This window comes from Scomber scombrus, chromosome 12 (genome assembly GCF_963691925.1).
Source record: "Scomber scombrus chromosome 12, fScoSco1.1, whole genome shotgun sequence".
Lineage (NCBI taxonomy): Eukaryota > Metazoa > Chordata > Actinopteri > Scombriformes > Scombridae > Scomber > Scomber scombrus.
The window spans coordinates 18,733,664-18,752,962 of NC_084981.1; the positions used below are offsets into that span (position 1 = coordinate 18,733,664).

General features: G+C 41.2%; 1 protein-coding gene across 4 annotated transcripts in view; it reads left to right on the forward strand.

Annotated features, from left to right (window-relative positions):
* The window catches only part of dachc (dachshund c), a 26,692-nt gene extending 7,526 nt beyond the window's left edge, over positions 1 to 19,166 (forward strand). Inside the window, exons 2-11 of one of the 4 annotated variants that reach the window (XM_062430661.1) lie at positions 1,265 to 1,374; positions 5,529 to 5,639; positions 9,151 to 9,329; positions 11,058 to 11,178; positions 11,312 to 11,449; positions 14,846 to 15,042; positions 15,623 to 15,773; positions 16,758 to 16,886; positions 17,129 to 17,239; positions 18,566 to 19,166. In XM_062430661.1, coding sequence (XP_062286645.1) covers positions 1,265 to 1,374; positions 5,529 to 5,639; positions 9,151 to 9,329; positions 11,058 to 11,178; positions 11,312 to 11,449; positions 14,846 to 15,042; positions 15,623 to 15,773; positions 16,758 to 16,886; positions 17,129 to 17,239; positions 18,566 to 18,603 — 1,285 coding nt within the window. In that variant the 3' untranslated portion in view covers positions 18,604 to 19,166. The remainder of the gene's footprint in view (positions 1 to 1,264; positions 1,375 to 5,528; positions 5,640 to 9,150; positions 9,330 to 11,057; positions 11,179 to 11,311; positions 11,450 to 14,845; positions 15,043 to 15,622; positions 15,774 to 16,757; positions 16,887 to 17,128; positions 17,240 to 18,565) is intronic. The other 3 variants (XM_062430663.1, XM_062430665.1, XM_062430662.1) reach the window with 3 other exon arrangements.
* Positions 19,167 to 19,299: the final 133 nt, after the last annotated feature.

Below are 19,299 nucleotides of genomic sequence, written 5' to 3' on the forward strand. Positions count from 1 at the left end.
GAACTGTGGAGCTCATCGGCTCATCAAATTAACCTTTGAACACTTCATACACACACAGACACGCACGCACACACACCACACACAACTGCTCCCACACCGGTGTGCGCTCAAACACACACACACGCACGCATGGTACCTGTTTTTCTCACACAGCTAGTGACTACACAATCTTTCTCTCTGTCTTTTTGTCTCACTCTCACTCCATCTTCCCCCCCTCTCAGCCAGTGGGTGTGTCAACAGGGGATTGGTCCTTTCTGCTGGGTAATTGATGAATTATATGCAATATGCAAATGAGGCTCCATTAATCTCCTGACTGACAGCTTCGTTTATGGGGCCTTAATGACGGCTGGATTAGATTCTAATTAAAATCTGCTCAAAGACACCCCACGCTAGGAAGCTGCTGCTGGTGCTAGTCTATCTCTCCCTCTTTTTTTCCCTCTTTCCCACCTTTTCTCACTTTCTAAGACTCTCATCTTTTCCTCTCACTTTACATATCCTCTTCTTTCCCTCCGTCTAACTCTTCATCTTCTTTATTGTTCTGTTTCTTTTGCACCCTCATCATCTCCTCTTCCCCTTCTCTTTTCCCCTCTTTCACTCACTCTGTCTTTTAATATCACTCCCACTCATACACGTATGCACGCATGCCCACAGACTCATGTTAGCTGAATTCAGGCTGGTATGAAAGGAGATGAGCTGTGCTGGTTGTCATTAAGCCTGATGTGGCCCGTGTCATTCCCCCTGTCAGGACATTCACACCGTTTAGTTAGAGCCAAAGTGATGTCTGACAGCTTTTCACGTACTTCCTCCAGGATTGATTGAGCATGCCCGGCTCAATCAAAGCATGTGAATCTGCTTGTAGTCACAGCGTCTATTGAGGAAATTTGCGGCATGGCGGGAAAGAGGGAATGAATGACCAACTGAGGAAAGGATGGAGAGGGAGGGAGGCAAGCAAACACATTTAATAAGCAAACAAATGAATGAGTAAGCTGAACAGTAATGAGGTGCTTTATTGATGCCATAGGGAAACTCCTTTTTTGCTTGCTCGTATCCACAGGGAGGTCAGATTTGCTGTACAGCAGCCTTCCTGGAAGCGGTCAGGTTTCAGTGTTTTTGCTTGTTGACACTTCAGCAGGATCAGAGGTTTACAGACTGTAGGGCAGTTTCTCTAACCAGGCCACCCATCTCAGTCTCAGCATGACTGACTGAGAGAGTAAAGTATTAAACTGCCTAATAACTAACGTTGGCTTGTGTTCTCTGCCTGCAGTTCGAGGCCTGGCCGACCGCCCAAGAGGCTGCAGAGTGTGACAGAGGGCGGGACTCACCACATGCTGTCTCACAGTGGTCTGATGCACGCTGGGATCATGCAATCTGCAGGTGACCACCCAGGACTCTCCACGTACATTTTCCAGTACACATGTGTACTGGAGAAACAATATCACACAGGAACACAGACATACTAAACTACCACTGCTGGGAAAATGTTTTTCTGACACCATATAATTAAGATGTCCAATGTGCTCGTCAAACTGACTAGTTTTGCCTCAAATTGAATAGACTGTCATCATGTTCAAATTTCAAAAGTTTGCACTTTTCAAAAAAGAAAGTGTGGAAAAATAATGTGATGAACACAAATACAGTAAGTGATATTTTTAGGGATGCACTGATCTGACTTTTTCAGTCCTGGCACTCATACCTTGGTTTTAGGTACTGGTGCATACTGAGTGCTGATCTGATACCAGTGTTTAATTAATAAGCTGTATGCCTCACTGTGTGGAAGAGACTGGGATCATTCCTTTATGTTTAAGACAAAATCAGACTTGGCTTAAACATCAACTTCTCTAACTTTATAAAACAAAATATAACAGTTATTTATTGAAATAATGGTATCCAATACCCAATCCAGTTATTTAGGTCAGTATTGGACTGGTATTCGATATCAGTAACAGTACATCTCTAGATATTTTTATATCCCAGTCATAATGATATCTTTTATTGTTTTATGTATTTCAAAATTAAAATTTTCCATTTTGTGTATTTAAAAAACACCTGTTTCTGATTTCTGCTTCTTGTATTTAGTATTTTTTTCAATTATCATTAAAAAGTCATGATCAGGATCTCATTTTTATCGTAACCTGTGCCCTCACTTTTAATGAGTACATATCAACAAACCAACGTTCAGGGAGGATATTGTAACACCAGTGTTTATGAACAACAGAGAAGTGTAGCTGCTGCCCTGAAGTTGCAGCAACTGGGTAAAAAATAAGATAGTTTCCTTCTCATTTCTAATAAGAAAAAAACTAAGAAAGCAGAACTACTGTTATGCAGTCAAATATAATCAATGATGGTCACATCAGACCCTGTGGTCAGACCACATAGCATTTAAGGAACATAAAGACTATAAAATTGCAGTTAAGTAAAGTGATTATGTACAATGTGCAAAAAACCCTAACCCTTATAATTCATTAGTCAAAATAAATAAAAGAATAAAGTAATAAAAGCTCTGATTTGTGAAAAAAAAATAAAATATCAATGCACTGAAACTGTAAACTTCACTTGGAATTTAATAATTACAAATAATTATAAATAAAAAAGATCTATAGAACAAATTAAACTTGAATCAAGAAAATGTCAAATGGACTTAAAATGCTGCCTGTATATAACCTTAGAAAAAAAACCCAAAAACCAAAACAGCGCATATCTGGCAACATATGTGCTGATACCGATATATCTGGGACAGTTTCATATCAGCCAACTGATATATTGGCCAGACTCTATTTATAAGGGTTAGGGTTAGTAAGTACTTATGCTATTTGAGAGACTCTGAAGACCTCAAAACTTTGAAATTTTTAAGACTAAAATAAATCAAGGAAAGTCATCAGGGTTATGCTCGTTTTATTAAACTTTTTGTCAGTAACTGTAAGTACTTATACATTAACATTATTAATACTGCCTCCATTAAAACGACTGTTGCTGAAGCATCCCCGTAGCTGATTGGTTGCTGTGTGTGCCACATAACACTGAGCTTTGCTGCAAGGCATACCCACCTCTCTCCCCCTGTTTCCTGTCACTTCACTGTCAACTGTACAACAAAAGGCAAAACATGCCAAAAACAGAAGTGCTGCCACTGCTTATTGCAAAATCACTCTCATATCAGTGTAGCCCAATGTAACGGTGCCATTTTCAAATAACCAGGAAGATAAAATAAGATAGCATCGTTTTCAACCACAAATTATAGTTAAATCTTAAATATGAAAAAAGTGAACAGATAGTAATTTTTTTGAAAGTTGTTCAAGTACATTCAATTCATCTGTCAGTGTATTCTGTATCAAAGATTCATTAAGAGAGAATAAACCCTCTCTGACTCTCTAAATCCTCCATTTTTACACATTTTTAATGTCAAGGTACAATCCTTGACATTAAAAATGTGTAAAAATTCTTCTTTGCTGTACAGGAGCCACAGTGGAAATTCCTCTTTTGGCTCCACAAGCTGCTTTAAAGAGTGAATTAGTGACACATTGTTGCTTCGGCCCTCAGAGGAGCTGTTGGCAAAGTTCAAATTTTGTGTGAAAGGGACGACCTGGCAGCAGTCAGTGTAAAGAAAGAGCAGGATGCTTATGCAGAAAAGATAGACGATGGGGCGGTTTTTACCACTTTTCCTGCAGACCCCCGTGATGACACATTGTCCCATCATCAATAGTATGAGGAGGCGGGGTTCTGGGAGGCAACCTGAGTGTTGATTAATAAAATTAGCATACACACTGCTGACACCTGAGAAAAGAACTCATAAATTGCAAGCTTGGTCTTTTTATCTTGAATTATAAGTACACATAGTCAGCTAGTAAGTTGAGTAAGATTTGGACCTTTGAAACCTGTTATTGAATTGAAAAGTCTCACATGTTGGTTTTGTTTATGAACACGTGATTGTCGCTCTAACTCCCTCAGTGTCTCTTTACATATGAAATTAAATCTCAGGATAATTCACATATGATGTAATACAGGTGAAAAAACTGTTATTTGCGATGTTAGAATCTGTCTGTTTCATATTTTGGTTTTTATATTTTGACTTTGCAAGAGCTGTGTTAGTCAAATGGCTGCTAAAGGCCATAGCACTGCTTGTTCTTGTCACAAACAGTTGTGTGTGAGCCGAGTGTGTGTGTGTGTATGTGTGTGTGTTTGTAGTACAGAGAAAGGGAGAAAAGTAATTGTTGGCACCTCACCGCTCTCAAAGTTGCCCTTGGCTTTGTGCTCTTCGCTGCAACCTGATCTTTTCATTCCCCGCCTCAAAAGAAGCCATTTTCTATTAGCCTCCGCTTCCTCTCACTGTTCAAAGGTGCTTGAGTGTGTGTGTGTGTGTGTGTGTGTGTGTGTGTGTGTGTGTGTTGTGTATGCACGCACAAGCGTTCAAGAGCATCTTTCTCAGTGGGAAAAGAGTCTTTTTCCACCAAAGGAGAGGGCACGGCAGCAATGTCAGCGCTACTGATTAGAACTGGCCACATGAGAGGGGGAGAAAGAGACAGAGAGAGGGAGGACATTTGAGCGTAAAAGGCAGGAAAATCTTTGATGTGATCCTCCTTAGTCTTTTTTTCTCGCCCTCTTGCTCTCACACATACACACACACGACGCGGTGGCTTATGTCCCGCTGTGATGCTGACATTTGAAAAGGTAAAAGTAAGGAGAGGGGATGGGAGGAGAGCAGGGAAGAGGGTAGCAAAGAGAAGGAGAGAAGATGAGAAGAAAAGGAACAATTTGTTGTGGTTGTCGATGTCTCGGACAGACAATTCACCTCAGACGCCCATTGTGTAAGAGAGAGAGAGAGAGAGAGAGAGAGAGAGAGAGAGAGAGAGAGAGAGAGAGAGAGAGAAAAAAAGAAAACACTCAGCAGCTCAATTTGTTACAAATGTTTAGATGTATCCACAATCAGGAAATTAAGACTTATGCCTTGTTTGTATTTCCTCAGCCGTGTTTGCACAGTTGCATGGTTTGTCCAACTTTAATAATTCGCTGTGTTTGTCTGTATTAGTGCGAGAGATATTTAATTTTCTGTGCCATCAGATAAGAGTTTTAAAGGTTGCTCCATGGGTCAAACTACCTTCTGAGGTTCAAGACACAAATTAAAATGCGGCTCAGCCCTCCTGCCACATTTTGTCACTCTGCATTTCGTATTATCCAGAGGAGCGCAACCCCTATTAAAAACTTTTTTCTAATGCCTTTAATTCATACTGATAAAGAAGCACTCTCTGGCTAAAAGGTGGAGAGTGTCGTCCTGTATGCTGTGCTGTGGGATGTGATGTCCCCGTGTGGGAGAGATGAATGTCCTGGCTTGTTCCTATCACTGCTGATTCCCTGGAAAACTAAATGGCCAGTGCAGTGGTGCAGTCAGAATGAATGGTTGGCCTCTGCCTTCCCATGACAACCTCCTGCCTGCCCACTGCTCTAATCCTCCACCGGGGCCATTGATCTGGCTCTTATTGATTCTTTTTTCTTTATTTATTTCTTTCCTCTCCTTCTTTTTTCTGTCTTGCTCTCAGATCTGACTGCCCTGGCCAAGAAGATCAAGCTTGAGGCGATGGCCAGTTACCACAGCAACCAACAACATGGCGGGCCAAACGGAGAGAACGACGATCACAACCCCGGATTGGGTGAGCATTATCCGTTTGTCTATCCACACACACACACATATGCATGCGTGTGAAATGTTTAATTACAGTCGTATAACACGTCGTGCGGTTGTTGTCCGTACACATCTGTGGTGCCAAGTCAATACGACTCGAGCAGCTGTGTTTGCGTGTACGGCTGCTGAACCAAGCTGATTAAAACCAGGATGTGACATCACCTCTGTTGCCTGTGCGTTTCCTTTCGAGAGACAGTGGATGAAAAACAAACTGCAGCAGGGATTAGTCAGACTTTCAGATGAAAAAGACATCTGGGTCAGGTAATCCAAAACCATCAAAACATAAGGAGCAGATTTGTGTTCTTTATCACCAATTTTTTTCAGTTTTTCGGGTCATGATAAATGCCTGTGTGTGAATTTATGTGCTTCAGCTTGGGTTTTTGTTTGCATACTTGTGGGCTTCGATGAGATTCAGAAAATGGTTCTGGAAAAACACAGTTGGTTATCCACTCTGTAGCCTCAAAATATTACCGGCAAATCATTAGTACTTATTAGTCATCACATCAAGAAAGCATAGACCCAAAACAGCACTGTTACTCATGCTCAACATGAATTACTCATGCTCAACATGAATAACATATGTTCATATGGCATAAGGAGATCAGGAAGAAAGAAAGTCTTTGCTTTACGCAGTGTGTCCTCATTTACAGTAACAGGCACAAAAATCAGAGATGATAGGGACGGATCAACTTTATTTTTCTCCCTGAAAAGCACAGAATATCCTCATTTTGAAGTTGGATTCCTCGTGCTGCTCATCACTAGTGCAGGCGTCATTTTAAGTCACACGTTACAAAAAACTGTACCCTTCACCGCACCGATCCCGGGCTTTGCAGTGAAGGAGAGCAGCTGAGCAAAAGTGGAGCAAAAGTGGATGACAGCAAGCGCACTGGGTTGATAGAGAGATGAATAAGATGAGAGGCTGAAGCCAAATCAATAGTCTTCTCTCTAATTCACTATCCTGAATGCAAACGACAAACGCTGGACAATCGATGGCGGAGCGGACACACGCACGCGTTCATGTGAGCGTACACACACGTACACACGCGCACACACACACGCACAAACAAGTCGGATGCACCGCCCCCACAGTTATCGACAGGTTAAAGCGACATCAGTGTGTTTAGACAGATGACAGGGCTTATGAAGGTCTGTGTGGAATACGCTATGAAGCTGGGACACACACACACACACACACACACACACACACACACACACACACACACACACAAAACATGTGGAGCGCACTGCAAGGCTGCAGGACAGATATTGTGAAGAAGAAATTGTCCTTGTGCATTTTTTTTATTTACAAGAGTATGTTTAAGCCCACTACTGTTCATTTTTATGTGTTTCTTTTCTGTCTGTAAACACTCCCAGTCTTAAGCTTTGTTTACCATTGTAGACACTCAGTTAAGACGACCAGCATCTGTGCGCAGTTAGATGGCATGGTTACCACCAGCCATTATAAACCTGTAAAGCTTAATCACTATAGAGTCAAGTGGAAACACACACATACACACACACACACACGCATGCACACACACACACACACGCACACACACATGCACGCAGAGCGCAGGCATACATACACACATAAGCATGATTTGTTTTTTTCCATACTGCCACCCACAGCCTTATGGGAAGGATAGGCCCCTACCAGAGCTTTAACCACTACAAAGGCAATCTCAGATTACACACACACACACACACACACACACACTCACTCACAAATGCTGAGTGTGACACCTTATGGGTCGGGGAAAAGCAGGAGCGGCCATTTCTGCATTTAACAAGATCTTCTGGGAAATTTACACTAACCGTTTGTTTACAGTAATGGTTTGTTTGGAGAGACATAAGAGAGGCACTTTGACTTTTGATGTTTTTTAATGAAACGTAAGAGAGAGTGATGGGAGGGCAGAGAAAGTGAAGGAAGAGGGGGGGGGCAGAGTTCAGAAGAACGAGAGAATGAGAGTGAAAATTAAATTATAGGCTGGGTGGGTGTGTGTGTGTGTGTGTGTGTGTGTGTGTGAGTTTGGGGGGTGGGGGTGGGGGGTGACAAAGATAGAGCGCTTGTTTCTAACCGAGGTTTAATATTTGGAGTTGGCTGCTAGTTAATTGTCGGAGCATCTGGTTATTTAGCTCCATTCAGACAGATCTTTTGTTTGGATTGGTTTCTGCTCTGGGCAAGAGAGAGACTAATCTGCCAAATGCACAAAGCTCTGCGCATATGTCCGGCGAGCCCAAATCACGAAGTCAACGCCTCACCCTTTATTTCTTAGTTTGCCTTTCTTTCTCTCTCTCTCTCTCTTTTTTCCTTTTTTTCCCTCTTTCTCTTCTTTATTTGTTCTATTTCATCTCTCCTCTTTGGATAGCCTTTTTTTGTTTCCATCCACTCGTTCTATTATTTGTGACAATTGTGCGGAATAGAGTCCAAGATTTTTTCTTTTGTGTTTATAATTACCCAGCGTGCATTGCTGGCCCAGCACCAGGACTGCCATCAGCTTCTTTTGTTCCACTTCCTCCCTGTGTTTCTTTTGTTTTTGTTTTTCCTTTTATTAAATGATAAATATTTATGTCATTTCCCCCCCCCCCCCCCCCCCCCCCCCCCCCCCCCCCAACACGATTGTTTGTTTCATGAATAGAGGGACCGCAACAGCCCACTGGGGTGCTGTTGGGAGGAAGGATTTTCTTTAAAGATAGTGGATGCTTGTCTTAAAAAGAGGAGTGCGAACAACAGATTGGCCGAGATAATAGGAGTTTGGTTTCAACCACTGAAAACGTGTTGGATTATCGTCAAGAACTCAGGGGCACTGAAGAAAAAGTCAGCCAGTTTTTATTAACTCCAGAAAGGCTGACTTGTGTTTTTTTGCAGGTGACACCCACACAAAAAGCATCTAAAGTGTCACAACAATATCTTCGGGCCTTCACTGTATTTATGTCTTTGTGTTGTAATGAGCAGGACAAGTGTTTGACAACCTCTCTCCTTCTACTTCCTTCCCTTTTCTTCGACTGTCTCTCCTCACTCATTACTATCGCATTCCTCCTGCGGCCATCTTTTTCATGCTCCCTAAACCCCTGACACCTGACACACACGCACGGAGGCACATATTTTTGAGTCTTGGTTTAGAAGCAGAGCAGTCATCCAGGTTATATTGACATCACAGAGGAATGATATTGGTGTACAGTTTCAATCCTGTCATGAGAGGGCCAGAGACACGCAGGGCTTTCATTTCGGTGCAAAGTACAGCAGAGAAAGGCCTTTAAGCTGTGAAAGATAAATACACCTGACAAATGAAAGAAGAGAGAGTCGAGACCTGTTTCATGTCGGGTGCATGTATTGTGCAGCTTTGATTGTGCAGAGCTTCTGGTCTGACCTTTGCCATATGAGAAGTAACAGACTCTTACTGTACTCTACTGTGCTCTCTCTCCTTCAGTGACGCTCTAATCTATTCTATTTTATTCTATTCCCCGACCCCCTCCAGTTCTGGACCAGTTGCCCTTCATGATGATGTCACATCCTCTGATCCCTGCCAGCCTGGCACCGGCCTCCGTTTCCATGGCGATGGGCCAGATGAACCGACTGAGCACGCTGGCCAGCATGGCCAATGTGGCGCAGCTCCACGCCAACCCCTCTGCCAGGGCTCCCACCTCCGTCATTAAGGTGAACTCAGAGGCCCATCAGCCCGGTGGCCCTGACCACCTGCCAGTAATCGTCTGAGTCCACGAGACACTCGGGAACTCTGGTTACACAAAAGTGTGGTGTCTAAAAATTAGGGCCACTATATTAAATCGTTTTCATCCAAAGACATCTTTCCCTTAAAATTATTAAAATTTAAAAGAAATGAATCTTTGTTATCCTTTACACACAGGATTTAGAGTACAGTCTATCACAGCTATGGTTAAAAATTGGTAATTGTCTGCTGGTGGATATCACACATCTGGATCACTACCAGAATGTAATCAGTTGTTCCATGGCTTGAGGCCAATTCCATATCTATTTATAAGTTTTTATCCTGCATACAGACAGACCTTGGACCTTCTTAGCCAAGAAGTGGTTTCTTAGCTTAAAAACAATCCTGTCTCTCAGCTATTTCACACTTAAAACAAATTCATAGGGGTTTGGAATTATTATATATTAACAGAAATGTAATGTAATAGGCATCAGTCCTCAAAAAGCATGATACCTCATCATGTCCTTCTCAGGAACAGGAAGTCATAGATCCGGTCATAATTTTAAGGATGCAGACCATTGTTTTTGCCGATGACTGGGTGCCAAAGATTTGGAAAGAGTTTCCAGGCTTACTGAATTGAGCCCAAATTGTTACGCAAAAACCAAAGAATGCCATATTACATTTCCAGGCCAAGATTACATTTTCTTGTGGATGATTCTATAAAGCCAAAGGGCACTATCTAAATATTTGGTCAAAATTGAGTTTGAGGTTTTACCATATAAATGTCATAAAAATTCCGGTGAAAATGTTTGAGCCTTAGAACCTGGCTCTGTCGGAAATCGCTAAGCCAGAGTGTCTGAATCCTGACTCCGCACCTGTTAGTTGTTGCACAAAATGATGATCTGTGTGTCCAAAATGTCAATGTACCTTTGACTGTAGTGTAAACTAAGTGGTGAATGACTGAATTATGGAGCAATTTGATTTTTAGGTCTTGTTGTAATTGAAAATTATCTGAGAGGATGAACTGACATGTTGGTAATTTAGTATTTAGCATAATTAGCTGCATAAGTATAGACATGTATAAGCTTAGCTAAATGAAGAGACTCAGTAGTAACTGCAGCTTCAGCTTCTGAGTCTTCACACAATTTGTTGTCTAATTTATCTTTAAATCACACTCTTGGATGTATTACCTGTGTTATCTTTTGATTTCATTATAAATTATAATATGGCATTGACAGAAAGACACAAAGTACAACAGAAATATACTTAATCCCTTTGAACTGCAAACTGTTAAAAAAAATAAAGTAAGTAAATACATTTATTTCCTCAAATTAGTGTTTGGATGGACACATGCTAAAACAAAACACATAATTATAACACTGCATTTCCCCCTTGCATTCCTTGAAGATTATCCAAACATAGAGTGTGTGTTTACATTTTAGGTACCATGCATGATCTATTCCAGTGATTTTATTGTTTTTTTGGGAGGGATTAGCAGCATTATCTGTCACACAGTTTGCAGGTAAGGTTAAAAAAATGTTAAACAAATTTTTCTTCAGTTTCAGTTCCAGTAGCTCTCTCTCCTTTTGTAGGGCAGTATTGTGTCTGGAATAAATCCCACATTTAGTTTATTTGTTCAATTGAAGCCATATTTCATTCATTCATTCATTCATTCATTCATTCATTCATCCATATGTTAATATTTTGTTGTTCTGTAGGAACGAGTGCGTGACAGCCCCTCCCCTTCTCCCTCATTGGAGGAAGCTCAGATGTCATCCAATCACAGCAGCAGCGTGTCGAGTTCGCCGTCTCACACAGAGCGCACTGCAGAAGCCATACGTACGTACTCACCTGTGGGATACGCACGCCGTGAGCCAGTCTGAAAGTAGAAAATGACGGATGCTTTTGAACATCCGAGGAATACCTGTTAAGAATGTATAATATTTTTTGACTTTTCATGTTATCTTTCCAGATGCACTCCATGAAGGCCTGTCATCGAGTCACAGTCACAGCGTGTTAGGACATTCCCCAAGTGTGGTGGCGGGGGCCAGAGAGACAGACAGGACAGTAGAGTACAGCAAGGAAAACAAGAGGGGCCACAATGACAGAGGTAAGATACACTGGTATATTAAAATAGGTTCAGTCAGCCTTGGGTCTGGTTCAGCAGAACTTAAAAATGTAATTTTCATCTTGTATCTACATGTCTTCAAACTGAGTTGTCTTGCGTTATTTTCATTTACTGAATGACAGTATCAGCTTCCCTTCAAAGGTCAAGTTTTTGCTGTTTTCGGAGAATTTCTTGCTATGGTGATTAATCATTTAATGATCATTAATGAGTAATGATTCTTTCTTGGACAAATCAATGGCTGTGTAACAAAGCCTGTCAATACAGTACAACTAGTGTTCAGTTTCAATGAGCTGAACAAATCATCATGTTTTAATGCTTTGAAAGATCCTTCCATCTTTGTCGTCACAGAATACTCTGGATATCTGAGCTTCTGGCAACCGTGTGATGGTTTCTTCTTTAGTATTTATTTTAAAAGGGCTCCTAACAGGTTGACAAGAAAGAAATGTCTCAGTAACAGGTCGATAAGGATTCACTCACCCCTTCTCTCTACCTCCTTTCCTCCATCTCTCCTCCTCGCTGTCGGTGGCCTCCCTGGCTTCCCACAGAGAGCAAAGACAAATAATTCTGCAAAACAGGGCTCCATTAGACCAGGAAGCGGTGTTACATTAGCGAGCCATTTGCCGGGCCGCGGCCTAACGAGCCAGGCGGCCTCCCGCGCTCTCAGCTGGACCTCATCTGCATAACGACCGCCTCCCTGTCGTTAGGGCCCGCGTTGCCACGGTGCTGCAACGTCAGTTGTTTGGTTCTCTCTGTCAGGGAGGTTTGCATTAGCTTAATGAGGACTGCTCAAGGACAAACAGTCAGCAGAAATCTACAGCGAGAGAGAGGGAGAGAAACAGAGAGTTTGTATGTGTGTGCACGCGCCCGTATTCTAATACTGAATCACATTATTCAGTAATCGAATCTAAAAATCACAAAGGCCTCCCAGGTAAGGTTTCAGATGCTGTCAGGTAACTGTGAACATATTGACAAAGCAGTGATGGCACCAGCAACATGAATGCCATGCATCACACATCGCATTTATGCAATTGATTTCCAATTGATTTTCCTGCATGCAAATGAAACGCATGTACATTTGCTGGATTGCATGCTTTTGTATTTGACCTAGAACATCACAGGATAGGTTTATCATGGATTGAACAAGAGTTTCAAAGAGCACCTCAGCGCTGTCATTCTGTCAATCCATGGTATGATAATCTCTGAGTGTGTGTGTGTATGTGTGTGTGTGTAGGCATGTGTGTGAGTCAGTTTTGGCTGTGTGTGCTGTTTCAGTGGTCTTTGAACAACGTATCCATGCAGCAAAGATCAGAGGCCATCCCTGACACCTCACTCCCATTAACCAAACATCAGCAGAATTTTATTCTCTCTCTGTCTCTGTCTTTCTCTCCCTCCCTCCCCTCCTGTTCTCTTCCGCTGACTGGCAGTCTTCACGTGGTGATGTTCATTAGCCCTGGGGACGGGTGGGAGAGGAATAAGAGAGGGGAAAAAGAGAGATGAAGTTGGGAGAAAAGAGAAAAACAGACAGTGACCTTGGTTAGGGAGATGGGTAAATGATCAAACGAGCTGGCAGCCGTGTGTATGTGTGTGTGTGTGTGTATTTATGCCAAACGTGTGTGTGTGTGTGTGTGTGAGTGTGAGGTAAAGTAGGCGTAAAACAGTAACTCAATAAAGGATCAGTCACATCCAAGGAGCCTGGGGAGCCCACGCTGCTGACTGCGCACTTCAGCGGGTACGTGTGTGTGTGTGTGTGTGTGTGTGAGCCACAGGAGTGTAGTTGGATGCCCTCCGCTGAGCTCGCCAGCACCTGCTAATTACCTTTCTCTACAGAGCAATGCTTTTAGCAAGAAAGAGGGAGAAAGAGGAGGAGGGGGGGTATTGCTTCTCATCTGTGAAACACCTTGAATGTGACAGTTGCCAAGACGTGAGGCCGAGGCAGAGTAGGGGAGGTGGGTGGATTTGGAGCAGAAGATGCTGTGGTCAGCTAAGTGGAGAAAACACTGTCATTTGTCACAGACGGAGAAAAGTGCCAGATATCACATCGCACGTTCGCACTCGTCTCTGCTCCAATAACCGCCGGACTCCCAGGACGTCTTCGTCCTCAGTGGCTCGGATGATAGTAAACGCATAGTGAGCAACTGCCTGATGTGAAAAAAATAAATAAATAAAAAAAGCAGAAAAACGGCTAATCTTCATCTCCCTCACTGTCACGATTCAGGAACACGCAGTTCTCAGGTTTACAAACAGATGGTCATCCATAATGCAGCTTCTTAGCTGTTTTTATGGGAGATGTCAAGCTGTGATGCATTATCAATAGGCAGAGTGCCATCTAATAAAGGGTAACCACATTTTCACAACCCCAAACTAGGACCTCTGTGTACGTATACACACAAACAGTAATTAGTATAAACACCTATTTGCTGCTGAGCTTAATATGTTTACAAGAAATTAAGTAAATGTATTAGTAAGGTACAAATTCTAGAAATGTGCATTCAACCTTCACTACATACATATTTCACTGGACAATGGCGCAAACATAACACCTGAATGCTTTGAAATAATGTATTAAACAGGAAAATATGTGTATGGAAAATGCTTCTGTTAGTCAGTGGCACAGGACAGTGAGTTAATTTAATTTACAAAGCATTTCTTTGAAACACACAATGCTCAAAGAGACGTCCATGTTTTGTTTTAGAGGGATGGAATAAAACATTTGCAATTTTTGATGACATCCATCTCTCCTCTGCTGCTACTCAGGTTGAATGCACTTACTGTCAGTCGTTTTGGACAAAAGCATCTGCCAGATAAATGTACTGTAATATACAGAGTAAAGAAAAATGCAAGATGTACATGCCAAGAAATATAGATAATATAAAAGCAAGAAAAGACAAAGAGAACAAGTTCCTTCAAGATGCTTTTTAGAAATGTGTACCATAAAAGGACAAAAATAAATAATGTTTTATTTTGTCACTCTCACTACTTTCTGTGTGCTCAGCCCCAAAATCATTTGTACCAGACAAAAATCTTTAAAAAATAATCTTTTAAAACAGGACTTGAATAGACACATGAATACATAAAAAGAATAGTATATGATGAATATTTTAGTCATAGATTGAGTGAGTTCATTGAGTTAAGAAGTATGTCACTAAGTGCAATGTTGTGGCTCATTTATGTGTTTTTTGGATGACAATGGAGCTCTATGGAACAGAAGAATAAGTATATCAGTACATCAGTTTATGGCAACACAGAAAAGGATCAGTTCATCGTTGGTTTGGTGCTTTCATGAGATTTGTTGACAATAAAAGAAAGATGTTAAACTGATTCAGCCAGAGGAATATTGACCGTACTGATTAGACGTCAAAATGTCTCTCATCCCTCTAGATAACAGCTCCTTGGCCACCCAGACATCCAGGGAGAGCGGTGATAGACAAGTCTACCAGAAACCCCCATCAGGCAGGGAGGGCTGTGAGAGGGTATCTTACCCTGCAGGGCAGAAGCTCCCAGCAGGTCTCCACCACACTCCCTTCATCTTCCCAGAAGGCTTGTCCTCCATAGAGACACTGCTTACGAACATCCAGGTGAGGCTCTGCCGGGATTTTATTATTATTATACTCTGAGATGAATAGGAAGCTAGATGAGCCACTCTTTGGGATTTCCTGAAATGGTGAATAGCACACAAGACAGACATTTAGGACGTGCAGTAATTGGGATAGGCGTGTGTTGACTTGCTTCTCAGATTTTACATGTCTTTGTTATAGAGCAGGTTTGGTTTTCACCGGAGAAAAAAAACATGTTTTTAACCTCATCTGACTCTGATGTGACGGCAGTTAAAAGATCAGTGTTGACTTTCATGAGGTTAAAAATCAGATTTATTTGTTTGTTTGTTTTTCCCGCGTGGGTAAAGTCAGGAATTATACACCTGAGTAAAACACTGCCTGGGGAAGAGCTTTACATGCTCTCTTTTTAAAGTAACTGTGGCTCATTTTAAAATATTTTAATGTTATACATTCAGAAACAAGCTTTTGCTAAAAGGGAAATATTTATAGGATCAAAGGTTTTCCCTGGTGCATTTTTAAATGTCTGTAGAAGACAGACAGACATCTCTCCCGGCTTCTGTTCAGTGTGTAACCTGTTGATGTGTGCCTGTGTGTCTCCAAGCAGGGTCTGCTGAGGGTTGCCATAGAGAACGCCCGGGCGCAGGAGAAGCAGGACCAGCTGGAGAGGACAGAGCTAAAGATGGAGCTGGTCCGGGAGAGGGAGCTCCGAGAGACATTGGAGAGGCAGCTTAGCATGGAACAAAAAAACAGAGGTACGCAAAAGCACATCAAGCATCATATAACTCACGGCTGAATGTGTTTAAAATGTTTAAGTAGACTTTGCAGAGACAGTGGAGTAAACCCTCAACTGTCTGTGTTATCTTTAGATTTTTATATTTAGTTGACAGGTGTTGATCGGAGTGCTGTTTGCTCCCTCCCTGGCTACTATCAGCGTTAAATTTCCACTTGTAAACACAAGCATGACATTGTTTTTGCATATTTGCACAACAGTTTTACCGTGCAGCTAAACAAGGTTGATCTAATCCACTTCCGAGCGACAGGACCTCCAATAACCTGAAAATCAGATAAGGAAGTGAGGACACCTACTGTATATTACCCCTCAAGAGCTTCTGCAGAGGTGAATTATACTGATGTTGGCAGTATACTACAAAGTAAATCAAGTTTGGCATGTCCACAAAATCTGTCACACATGGTGCTCTGAGAGCAAAGGCCGGTCAAGGACAGTCGGTTTAATGAGGTCACACCAGATGTAGAAGTTTGCAAGTTTGTGACGGAAATTGACCCAAAAATGACCTCTCAACTGAACAAATGTGATGCTTCAGTTTTGTCACAAACTTGTCACACTTTCTGTCTGAACACATCCAATTTGATTTCATTCACATTCACACAGTATACTATACTTCAAGTGTCAGTGAGTAAGGTCTTTTGTTAAAAACATAATCAGCTGGGAGTATACTGGCCTTGCTGACTAACTATAAATCAATATTTCATTCAAGCCACAACAAAAACAACAAACACAGTCCAAGCACACAATACCTTCAAAGACCGTTAAATTTGGCAACAATTGAGGTCAGGAAGTGTGGAGAACACATGCAAATATAATAAACGAGTTCCAACCACAGTAGTAGATACAAATGAAGCTGAGCATAAAAATAGTAGGATCATTTGAATAATTTATCATTTACTTTTCGTACTAACTTCATCGTCTGTTCCTCCTCTTCTTCTTCTCTGTTTAGTTCTGATCCAGAAGCGCCTGAAGAAGGAGAAGAGGAGTAAGAGGAGACTACAGGAGGCCTTGGAGGAGGAGGTCAAACTCCGTGACCAGGCAGAGCACAGCCTGCTGCACACTGCCAACTCACACACAGGTACACCAGCAGAAAGATAAACACACACACACACACACACACACACACACACACACACACACACACACACACACACACACACACACACACACACGCACAAGCCTTTTTAAAAACAGAGTTTTAAGTTTTCGTAGTCTGAGTAATTCTTATTTTCATACTAAATGTCACCAAGCCTTCAGTGCAACATAGCCCTGACTGTTCATTAGCCTATAATTAAGTGTCTTTATTAATTAATGACCAAGCTACAGGCCATCAATCATCAACAGCCCCTCCTCACACAGAGTCCGCGACCCAGGACTTGGATGGGAGCAGCCATGATGACAACAGGCTGGACACCAAGGCAACAGTACAAGGTAATAACAAAAACTACTTCCTCACTATGAGGCTATGAAAACAAGATGAAGACATCTTATAAAAATTAAAAATGTATGTTTGTCAGAAAAAATGCACAAAAGCTGCTGTAACAAGTCAACTTTAAGACAGGCAACCTTGTTACAGAGTGAAATTCTTCATTATTATTTTATTTACCTAAGAACAGAAAATATCAAAATTCACATTAAGTAAAAAACTTTAAACTTAAAAGGTTTTTAAACCAAAAGTTCTGATACTGGCAGTGTGACATTTTTTAAATTAATTTATACTTACATTTATCAACATTAGTAAAGGTTTTGTGACACTCATAATCGATGTAAAATGAGTGTCATGCTTAGTACAATGTAACAAATGCATCAGTTCTTGTCTTTGTTCTTCTCCAAAGTTCATTTTTACTATAGAATTATGAACTAAACAGTGATATATCTGCTGGTGGGGATTTATTTCGCTTCTATCAACTGAGCCAGGACATCATATTTCATTATTTCACCTACTCTGCTGCTTTTGATGCTCAACTGACCGGTCTACTGGAAGGGCTTTCAAAGATTTCACAGGGAGACCGCTCCCTAGAAATTGAACAACATTAAATGAAGCATGAGGCAGTTCACTGAGGCTACTGCTTTAATGGAGACGGGCGTTTTAATATATTTATTTTGCCAACATTATTGTCTTCACAGTGATAGATTAATGAGAAAATCCCACATGTAACATCTTAAACAGACAGAAAAAGAAATAGCAGTGATCTCTAGCCCAGCCTCATCAAAAGAGTGCATGGTTCCAGCCCACCTCTGCTCCACGCCGTGCCAGGGCCGCTGTAGCAGACAGCTAGCTTGTTCAAAGGTAATTTTTAATTGAATGCCAGTGAAGCAAGAAGAGAACTGGCCACTAATTAAAGGCTGTCTTAATTGTCCTCGTGACGAGTTTGTTCGGACATAATTTGCATAATTAACACCCAGTAATAAATCATTTAAAGGGGAATTGTCTGTCAGACAGCGGGGCAGGATGTGCTTCCTTTGTGCCAGGAAGTTTTATCGCCAAAAACAGGGATCAGGGACCGAAAAAACACTTTGAACCCAGCCTTATGTATAAACGATCTTTTATTAATGATCTTAGGTCAAAGCTGTATAGGGCCTTGTACAGTATTTGTATTAATGAATTAACAACATGAAACCTCTTTCCCCTTACTGTTACAGTCACGGTGGTCTACCCTAAAGGATTGAGCTGCTTAATTTGATTACAGTTTATTTAAATTGAGAGTTTAAATATTTAATTATAATTATTAATCTGTATTTCTTTGTGGATTTCAGAGGGCAGAGTCTTCCTTCAGACTGCTGGGATGTACTGAAGACAACCTAGAAGGATGGATGGATGAATGGGCGGATGGATGGAAGAGTAGAGTGATGAAGAATCCTCATTTATGAGATATATACAATAAACAGGCACGCTCAGTCGTGCAGTGGCATCTGAGATACACATCCACACCTCCTCAAGGGGGCGTCCCTGCATTTCAAGGGTGACATCTGAACTTTTTTCATCGTTCTCTTGTTTAATTTATTGCATTAATCACAGAATCTCAGCCGTAGTGGGAACAGTATTTTATTCTAATGATGTGTTTTTTGACCGTGTTTCTTTCAATCAAGGTTTTTAGATCCTAGCTGAAGATGACCATAGTTGTTTTGTCAGTGCTGTTTATCTGGACACAAGTGACGAATATAACTTGTAACAGAGTTGTGTACATATATATAGTCATCTTTTGTTTTTGTTATTATTATTATTATTAAAAAAAAACAAAATGGCATGTTGTACAGTCAGTAAATGACTTGTATTGTGTATGTTATGCAGTAGTGCAGTTTGACAATACAAACAATACAAATCCTTTTTATTAAATTGTGTCATTGTTTCTTTCTTTATTTCACATGGGCAATCTCTGAATGCATTATTGGTCTGATTGTCTTCTTTAGGTGAATATTGATTTGGATATTGAGTTTTATTGATTTCTTTTTAAATACGTTGGATTGTCTGAAATGTACATTTTTATATT